A 10,157-nucleotide genomic window follows, 5' to 3' on the forward strand; every position below is an offset into this window, starting at 1 on the left:
ATTCATTCATTCATTCATTCATTCATTCATTCATTCATTCATTCATTATATCTCTCCAGCCCCCTTCTTTATTTACTTTTGAGACTGAGCTGGCCGGAAACCCACTACCTAGACTGATCAGGCTAGCCTTGAACTCAGAGAGATCCGCCTGCCCCTGCCTCCCGAGGGCTGGGATCAAAGGTGTGTGCCACCTTGCCTGACTCTATATTTTTATACTTATGATGCATTTGGGTGAGCCTCTCAGCTGGGCCTGGTGGTATAGACCTGCAATCCAAGACACTCCGGTTGGAAGCAGGAGGCTTTTCAGTTCCACGTTAGCCTGAACAACACAGTGAGACCCTGTTTTCTAGGGAAGGCAGAGAGTGGGCTGAGAACACACCCAGTGGGAGCCAAGGGGCCTACGTTCACCCCTCAGTAGCAATACATAAAACAAGATCATATAAATGAAGTGCCAATATCAAATTCCCTAAGGTGACCCCCAGTCCAAGGACTGGATACAGCGATGAGAGGCACCTGTGTGGGCTTCTCTCTTGGCCTGCTTCCCAAGAAGCTGGTCCTGATGCTTTGTTACTGGCCTTTGAAAAAATCCTTTCCAGCTTCATACAGAGCATTTGCTGTCCCTGTCCATCAGGGCCCTTGGGCACGCCCAGGAATGGGGAGAAAAAGAAGAAATGATGGGGAGAGCAGAGGGAGACAGAGGACTAAGAAGGGGAAAATGGCTGGGCGTGGCACACCCCTTTAAGCCCAGCACTCAGGAGGCCGAGGCAGGCGAATTTCTGAGTTCCAGGCCAGCCTGGTCTACAGGATGAGTTCTAGGACAACCAAGGCTACACAGAAAAACACTGACTCAAAAATAAAAAAATAAATAAAAATTAAAAAATAGGAAGGAAGGAAGGAAGGAAGGAAGGAAGGAAGGAAGGAAGGAAGGAAGGAAAAGAGGTAGGGAGGAAGATGACTGAGGGGAGGAGGAAGAGCCCGAGCGAGCAAGGGTGGGAGAGCGGAAGGGCGAGGGCTTGTGGGCAGGTGGGACGCTGGACGGCAGCAGTGTCCTGGGGTCCTTACCTCTTGCTGTGCAGTGGCTGGGACTCACGGAAAGGGACCACGGGTGTCTGCTTCGGGAGTCGGCTCAGGGACTGGACGTGGCCAGGAGTAGCGGGGGTGCTCCATTTGGTGGCTGGCAGAGAGTTGTGGGAGGCAGGCCCGCTCCATTGCCAGGGAGCATTGCTGCGGTAGGGGGGCCGGCCCCCAGGGGTGGTGGTTTCCGACTCTGTCTTGGGTTCCGAGGTGCTCATATCATAGGTCTCTGGCCAGCCCCTGGAAAAACAAGTTCAGTTCTTATAAGGTCCGGGCCCACGAGCACACAGGCCTTCAGCTTGAAAGGGACTAGCTGTCTGGTTTACAGTGGGCAACTCCAAACCGTGCTGGTTCATTTTAAAGGCTGGTGGCATCTTTCAAAGTAGGACCTGAAGCATACCAGCTTAGAATCCTGGGCCAGAACCCAACACAGGGCTACAACTGCTGGACCTGAGTCCCTCTTTCTTCCTCCCAGTCTTGGCCTCTCGTCATGCTCTGCCTTTTCTCTGGCCCAGGCCTCTAGTCAGCCAGCATCTTCAACGAACCAGGCCCTCCCAACCCCCAAGCAATAGTTTAGGCCGGAAAAGCTACTGCCCTCAAAATCAAAGGACAGTCTCTGCCTTGTTCCCAAGAACCTCAAATGCTGCTGGGAGAGGAGCAGGTGACCTACTTTGCAAGATGGTTAAAAAAAAAAGTGATGAAACCCAGAACCCTGGAAATAGATGCAGAGCGGCCCGTGTCTGCCATCTACTGTGGCGGGCACAGGTGCCACAGTGCAGGGATCCTGCCTGGGGCTTGGGATCCAAGCTGGGCTGGCACCTCTGGCACCTCTGCCACCGCTGCCACACAGAGTGCCACACAACGCAGGAGGAATCCTGAGCTTACAGGAGGCTGAGCTCAAGAAAAAAAAAATCCACATCCCAGATCACAAGAGCTAAGCTCGGAGAGGCAAGCCCAGAGGACCTCATCCTGACGTTCCTCTACACTACAGCCATGTCAGGGCACCTGAGGCGGTGCTCCTGTCCCGGGCCCTGCTCAGGGTACCTTCCTGTGGCAGTATGGTAGAGCTGATGTTCAGCACCTCCTTATGGCTGTTTCGGGGATCAGGGGCTCCCAGGCACCAGCCAGGGAACAATATGGACAGAGCCGTCTGACGGAGCGGGCAGACAGGCCAGGCTGGCAGAGGTGGAGGAAGGCCACATGTCCTGAGAACTGCTGTGTGCTCGGAGCCAGACAGAGCCTACTTCTGGATGCTAGGCATGAGCACGTGACCCACACCAACCAATCAGAAACACCTCTCCCCCCAGTGGCAGCGACTAGGGTCGATTGTCACAAGCTCAGTTCCTCTCAGAGCAGGGAGAGCAACCTGGGAGCTACTGCTGAGGAGGCTGGGCCGGGGGTGGGGGCTGTAAAGATCTGTCTCTGCAGGCGTGTCACCTGTGGTGGGAGGCTGCCGGCAGCTAAGCTGGAGACCTTGACCTTTGGCCTTCATGTCCCGAGTGCTGGGATTACAGGTATGTGCTGCCACATCTGGATTATGCAGCGCTGAGGGATTGAACCCAGGGCCTTCTATGTGTTAGGTGAGCACTCACCGAGCCAATGCTTCAGCTCCAGTATGTTACCTTTCATAGCTAAAGAACTTCAGCAACTTGTTCAAGTCCGTATGGCTGCAACAGCTAGAAACTGAGCCGGAGTGGTGAAACTGAGTTCAAGGCCAGTCTGGTCTAGATAGAGTTCTAGGCCAGCCAGGCTAAGGCGATAGCCACGCCATGCCCGGACGCCACCACTGCACGCCCCTTCCCCGTCCACCTGCTCTCCAGCTCTCGTGGACTACCTGCCCCTCTGCCATGCTCCCCGGTCTTGAGAGGACGTGAACATTCAGCAGGCGTGCGTCCACTCTGACTAGTGTCTGCGGTCACCACTCCACTGTAACAAGACGCTTCTGTGACCGGCGCTGAGGCACGGCCCTCGGGCACAGTGGGGTAATTTAGAAGACATCTCACAGGGACGGCACATCCGTTTAGCAAACAACAGCAGCAGCACCCCCAGTGGGTCTATGGCCTTCCCAGCCAGGTCTGTGGTCTAAGGTGGGGGTTCCCAACTGTAGAGCAGGCCTCAGATCAGCAGAACAACTGACTGGCCCACCCCACCCTTTTCTGGAACTGGACCTTTCTTCACTGTCTGGGCTGGCCTCAAGCTCAGCCCTCCTTTTCTCAGCCTCTTGAGTGCTGGAGTTACAGCCATGTACCACCTCACCACACTTGTTTCTCTCTCTCTCTCTTTTGTCTGGTGTGTTTGTGGGTGAATCTCTCTCTGTGGACCAGGCTGGCCTTGAACTCAGAGACCGACCTGTGTCTGCCTCCGAGTGCTGGGATTAAAGGCTTGCACCAGCGTGTTCAGCCCTGATGGAACGTTCCAAATATGAAGGCATGGGGTCTGGGCCACCGTGGGTGGGCACTTGGCATCTCTGAGGGCCACGAAGGTTCACTAAACTAACGGCATACTGAGACTGGCGGGGTTGGGGAGGGGCACCTGTGCTGAACAAGCAGGTACTTGCTTGCTTTTGCTCTCTCAGTAACACAGTAGGGTGCTGGAGAGAGAGGTCAGTGGTTAGGTGCGCTTGGTGCTTAATCATGAAGGCCAGAGTCTGGACGCCAGCATCAGGTCAGGAGGTTCAAAAAAACCTGTAACTCCAGCTCCAAGGGACCTGACACCCTCTTCTGGCCTTCAAGAGCGAGAGCACGCACACATTCGCACATACATACACACACCAGCAGCCTCTGCTAGCCAGAAGCAGCGTGGGCATTTTGCTTGGGCTGGTTTGGCATTGGCTTTTTCCACTGCTGTTCCTTCTGACAGGTCTCATGTAGCTGAGGCTGTCCATGAACTAACTACAGCACAGTGGCGCCTGGCCTTGACCTCCGGGCCCCCTGCCTCCACCTCTCAAGTACTGGGATACACAACCAGACCCTGTGTATCTACTTCCTGGTGTGCCTCTCCCAGAGAGCGCGTACTCTGCCCTGCCCACTGCCCTACACAGCAAGCGGAGCTTGCATACAGAAGGGGCCCAGCAAATGTCCCAATATGCCCCGGGACAGGCTTCGCTCACTCTGTGTGCCACCCATGAGGCCCTCACAGGTGCTGGTGAGGTGCGCACACGAGGCTAACACCGAGAGCCACAGGACCTCGTTCACTCTGCAACCACTGTCATTAGACCCGTGGAATAGGGCTTGCCACAGGGGTTCTCAACCTGTGGGCCACGACCCCTCTGTGGGTCAAATGACCCTGTCACAGGGGTCGCCTAGGACCACCAGACAACAGATATTGAGTTATGAGGTAGCAATGTTAGTAACATTATGGTCGGGGTCACCACACGTGAGGAACTGCATTCAAGGGTCGCAGCACCAGGAAGGCTGAGAGCCACCACTCAGTCCCTTCACTGAGGTCCCGGTCCCCGCCGGCCTTTTGGGGTGCCGCCCTTACCGCCGGGGCGTGCCGTCCTCAAAGGGCGGGATGATGACCACCTTCACGGTGACGGAGGTGCGAAGCAGGTCGATCATCTGATCGTGGCTCAGAGTCACCACAGCCACCTTGCAGATCTCCACCAGTCGGCTGCCTTGCCGGAGGCCAGCCTGCCAGGCAAAGCCGTAGTCCTCCACCTCGGCCACTGTCCCGTCGTACTTGACATGGAAGCCCAGCTGGCCCAGGCCGTTCCGCCGCAGGGTCATGTCCACCGTCTCCCAGCCATTGGTCATCACCTATGGGCAGAAACGGGGCGGGTCTCAGCAGTTTGGCTGGGAGGCTCTGAAGACCCGTGTCTGACTGGCCCCTCCGAGACGGACTGTCCCCCTTTGCCTTCCAGGTGCTACCAGGATCCCAGGCGGTGAGCGCCAGTCCGGGTGAGGTCCCAGCCCTGGCTGCTGGTTTCTGGGAAACGCGCACCTGCCGCTCAGTGGCTGGTCTTTCAGGGAGCACAGCAGTCCTGAGCTGTGTTCTCCAAATATTCCGGCCCCCTCCTCCACCCCTCCGCCCTCTGCAGTCAGGTGCACGCGTGTGAGGCGAGCAGCCATGGCCTTTGGTTAAAGCATGAATTAATTAACTGACTGGCTCACTGAACCTGCCGCACTGGGGATGGAACACAGGACTATGTGCATGCTAAGCAAATGCTGTACCACTGGGCCACATCCTGGCCCCTCACGGTGGGTTCTGGACAACTGGTCGACCACTGAGCCTCTGTGTTTGCGTATGCGCAGGCGTGTGTGTGTGTGTGTGTGTGTGTGCGTGTCAGAGGAGGACACCCAGTGCCCTCGTGCCCTGCCCTGAGCCGGAAGCTTGCTACTTTTTAGTTCGGGTAGTGGCTACGGAACCCAACTGATCGTCTGGGCCTCTGAGTCGGTGCTTGAGCTACAGCTACCCACAAGCCTGGCTTTTACACTGGAAGCTGTGGTGAAACCTCACTTTCACAAGTGCTCCTACCCTACCGAGCCCTCTCCCGTGGCCTCAGACTTCTCTGTTACTTTTCCCAACATGGAGCAGCCCAGGTCCTGCAGGGCCTCACTTCTAATTCCTTTCTGCTTTACTCCTATGTGATGCTTCAGTGCTCACGTTTGGATGTACGGCCGTAAGTCCACACTGACCGGAAGCTCCAGGATCTCAGTCCGCCATTAGGAAACCTCAGGATGCCAAAAGATTACTTTTGCCACAGTTCCAACCTGACGGCCAAGATGTGGTCACTGGCGCCACAGCGGCACAACCGGGATGGAGGCTGGCAAGCACTATCTTCCCTCTTCTGTGTGTACAGGGCTCAGGGGAGGGCAGCGGCGCGCTGTGCTAGCCTTTTCCACTTTACTCGTGATACGGGGAAGATTTCTGAACCAGACTAACCTTCCGAATGAGACTCACTAATAGCGGCCATCAAAGCCCAACAGCCGTCCTGTATCTGTCCTCCACATCTGGCAGGGTTACAGGTACGTGCATGGCCACATTTGGCCTTCCATGTGGGCCTTGGGGGTTTGAACTCAGATCCTCAAGCTCCCGTGGCAAGTGTTCTCACCCACCGAGCCATTCTCCCGGCCTCACCAAGCACTTTCTGGTCAGATTTGAGGTCCACTCATCAGGGAGGAATGGTCAGAGGTCTACGGCTCGGGTCGTAAGCACTAGTGGTCACAGTGTGCCAGTCAAATTGCCTTCTGATGGCCACGGTTTTGCTGTCAGCGTCAGTGAGGCGCTCTCTCTGCGGTGCGCAGTAACTGCAGGCTTGAAACTCGTCTCCGTCGTAAGCGTACAGCCTCCTTTCTGGCTGCAGTGGTGAGGCATGGAGGCAGGCCCTCCCCAGAGCCAGAGCCTGCGGAGCTTCGTGTCCGGCCTTTCCCCTCGGGGAACAGCGTTCTGCTGTTTATATACACAGACGCGGCACATTTGCTCGTTCGTGGCTGGGGAAAGCAGCCTGCCCTTCTTGCGCGTCTCGCTTTTTTGTTACTTTTTCTTTAAATGCAGCTACCCTTACTCGTCATTAGGATGATCCTTACCGCTCTAGTTTCAGTTTAGCAGGCCCGTCTGCAGGGCAGACCTCCTCACCAGCCTGGGCGCTAGCGGGTGTCTACAACCCGTGGGGTTGTGTCACTGCGTGTGTCACGCTTGTGTACACAAGCAGTGACACAACCCCACGGGTTCCCTTGTCCCACCTTCAGCTGGCCACTGTCCTTATACTGGTGGGCCCATTACACCTAGACTCATTTTTTTTTTTTTTTATTACCAATTCATTTTTTCAGTTTATTAGACTCAAGTGAAGTACAACAAGGACAACACATGGCAGAGGGCGGCAAATGGTCTGAGCTTACTGAGTTTGCAATTCTAGCCGAGGAGGCCTCAGGTGACCTGTGATCAAAGGCTTGCAGGAGGGGAGGGACCAAGCCGCGGGGCAACCGGGACAGGTGTCACAGAGGCCCTGAGGCGGGACACCTTCCTGGCACACTGGAGAAACACAGGTCTGTGTGGAGCAGGGGACAGTGGGAAAAGGCACCTACAGGGATGAACAGGGCGAGGGTGCACAGGCCTCTGGGATGAGAGGGCCTCTTTGCCTTTCACTTAGCTGGTAGGCTAAGGGTCTGGAACACAGGACTGAGGTGGTCGGATCCCCGTGCTGAGAACAGATCACAGTGAAACAGTGGAGGCAAAGGAGATTGTGTGTGTGTGTGTGTGTGTGTGTGTGTGTGCATCATGTTACACACATGCTTAGGCTCATGCAACAATTTGGTAGAGGCCAGGCATGGTGGACTAGGCTGACAACTTTGGCACTGCTGAAGCTGCTTCTCTGAAGCTAGCCTGGGCTACACAGGGAGTATGTCTTCACTCCCCTCCCCCAAATCCAGAGTCAGGGTGGCTTAGGGGAGGGGGAGAGGGGGAGAAGCAGCTGGAGCTGTCTGAAGGCGGCACTGACAGATGGGGTGTGGCTATGAGATCAAGGCGGGGCCCTGGCTGGTCACAGCCCCCTGACCTCAACAGAGGCATGCACGAGGCCTTTGCTGACATGGGAAACACGGGAGCGTGGGAGAAACCCCAGCTCGCCGGGACTGTGTAAAGGTCTGGGGTCACTTGGGCAGCCCTGGGAAGATTCTGAGGAGGCAGATCCTGTGTTCGGATCTAGAATGTCGAGTCAGGACAGCTCGGAATCAGACCACAGTTCTGCTACCCACAGGCTGTATGAGCTCATGTGAGGATCTGTTCCTTTCTGGGCCTCAGTCTCTTCATCGATCAAATGGAGACAAGAACAGCATTTGAGCTGGTATGAGGACTTTGAAATGTCATGTGTACAATTCACTCAACAAACCAGTCAGTGATCAGCATTTATTGAATGCCTACTGTATGTCAACCTAGTCCTAAGTCTATGAGACCAGAAGGGACCAAACAGATGGAGGACTCCAGGTTCAGACCTTACCTTATGCCACCTAAGTAGTGGCTGGGCCCCACCCTGCTTAGCCTCCATCGCAAGAGGTTGGGTGCCTCACTTTCCACCAGGAGACTGAAGTGCTGGCTACAGTGGCTTCATGAAGAAGCATGAATTGTGAAGTCAGAGAGGCTGAGATGGGAGTTTAGCCAACCCCACCTGGATTTTACAGAGAATGATGCCCCTGGGAAAGGTCATGGCCTAACAAGTCAAGGAAGCTCGCCGAGGCAATGACGTTTCTTATCATATCTATGTAACAAAATGAAATGAAAACTTGCACACTTTTCTTTTGCAAGTCCTGGGATTGAAGCGAGGACCTCACATGTGCTAGCTGCAGCCTCAGCGCTGACATACGATGGTCACTGAACTTATTTTCCAGCAGAAACCGGAGTCACTATGACCGTTAATGCGGGTTGCCTACTTGACAATCCAGAATGACCTGGGAGAAGGGCCTCTGGGCTTACCTGTTGGGGATGGCGGTGAGGAAGCTAGCTAGGTTGGGAAGACCTGCCTACAGTGGATGACACCATCCCCTGGGCCTGGATCCTCGACAGTGCCGAATGCAGAAAGTGAGCTGATTACTAGCCAGCGTGCATCTGTCACTCTGCTGGTATTGCTCCCTCAATCTCTTGTCACTGTAACTTCCCTGCCATGAGGGACTGAGAGTTAATAAACTCTGCTCTAAGTTGCTCCCCTCCAGCCCCCCAGTATTTTGTCTTAGCTTCAGGAGAGGAAGTTAGATTGTCACACCGTCTAAGTGTATATGGTGGTCACACAGCCAGAAGGTGGCAATACTGGGGATTTGGAGCCAGATTTTTGTCCTTTAAGCCCCCGCCCTTGGTTACTTCGGGTGTGGCTTTCTCTGGCACAGCTGTCATGCTACTGCGGCCCCTTCAAAGACTGCCCTCTCAGTGCCGGCCTCACACACCTACTGCACGGCTGAGGTGTGGTCTCGGCACGTCTCAACACAGTGATTCAGGGTGTCACCACTGACTCATCTGTCACTGACTGACCACTTTTGGTTGGGCCAAGAGCTGAGTCTGAGTTGTCCGTCAGGAAGGAGCGTAAGGTTTTTTAGCCCTGATCCTTGTGGTGCTGGTGCTAAAAACTGGACACGTATTCTACCACCAAGCTACACCACTACTCAAGGATTAGCTTTTTTGGTTTTGTTTTGCTTTTTGAGATAGGATCGCTCTACATAGCTCTGGATATCCCAGAACTGATCTGCCTGCCTCTGCTCCTCCCTCTATCTCCAGCCCTGGCATCAAAGGTGTATGCCACCAAGCCTGGCTGGGACACAATTTTTATCGTCTTTTAAGTCTTTGTCTTTTCATACAGAAAGTTAAGCCAGTCATGGTTATTGTGACAACCAGTATGGAACTCAGTCATGTCACACAACTTACGTTTGTTTCTTTCATTATATTTTCTCATTATTTTTATGTTCCTTGCCTCTCTATACTTTAATGGTTTAGGCTGGGGTATCCAAACTTTTGATTTTGATGTGGTGGTGTGGTCTGCAAGCATAGTGGGCCACATTCATAGCCATCCTGAGGAATGCAGGGCTCAAGGGCCACAGGTTAGACAAACCTGGTCTAGAGCTTTTTTTACTTAATTTTAAGTATGCATGTATCTGTGGGTAGGCATGTAAACGAGAGTGTGGGGACCTGGTACCCATGGAGACCAGAGGTGCTGGATCCTCTGGAGCTGGAGTTACAGGAAGTTATGAGCTGCTCAACATGGATGCTGGGAACTGAACTCAGGTCCTCTGTAAGAGCAATAGACAATCTCAACCTCTGAGCCATCTCTCCAGCCCCCAGGAACCTTTTTGTTCTATTTTAATTTCCTCAGAGAAAAGCTCTTAGTTTTTGTACTAGGATTTGAACCCAGGGCCTTTTCAATGCTCTATCACTGAGCTTATACCTGTAGCTCCACTTAAACTTTCAGTATGTTTAGATTTGCATATTATAGCTACTTTCAGGATTAACAAATGTGTGTGTGTTTTTTTTTGTTTTTTTGTTTTTTTTTTCTGGCCTTTAGAGATAAAGGAATGGGCAACCACAGATTCCTGGCCCATACCTTCTCTAGGAGCAGTGTGTGTGTGTGTGTGTGTGTGTGTGTGTGTGTGTGTGTGTGTGTG

The 10,157-nt window shown here is 54.0% G+C and overlaps 1 protein-coding gene across 7 annotated transcripts in view; it reads right to left on the reverse strand.

The window, feature by feature from the left end:
- Positions 1 to 10,157, reverse strand: part of Sipa1l3 (signal induced proliferation associated 1 like 3) — a 189,618-nt gene that overhangs the window by 44,437 nt on the left and 135,024 nt on the right. For all 7 annotated transcript variants that reach the window (XM_055594751.1, XM_055594747.1, XM_055594750.1 and 4 more), the window contains 2 exons: positions 4,558 to 4,832; positions 1,063 to 1,314 (listed from right to left, as the gene is read on the reverse strand). In XM_055594751.1, coding sequence (XP_055450726.1) covers positions 1,063 to 1,314; positions 4,558 to 4,832 — 527 coding nt within the window. The remainder of the gene's footprint in view (positions 1 to 1,062; positions 1,315 to 4,557; positions 4,833 to 10,157) is intronic.

Source organism: Psammomys obesus, unplaced genomic scaffold, assembly GCF_907164565.1.
Source record: "Psammomys obesus unplaced genomic scaffold, mPsaObe1.curated_primary_1811, whole genome shotgun sequence".
NCBI classification, from domain to species: Eukaryota; Metazoa; Chordata; class Mammalia; order Rodentia; family Muridae; genus Psammomys; species Psammomys obesus.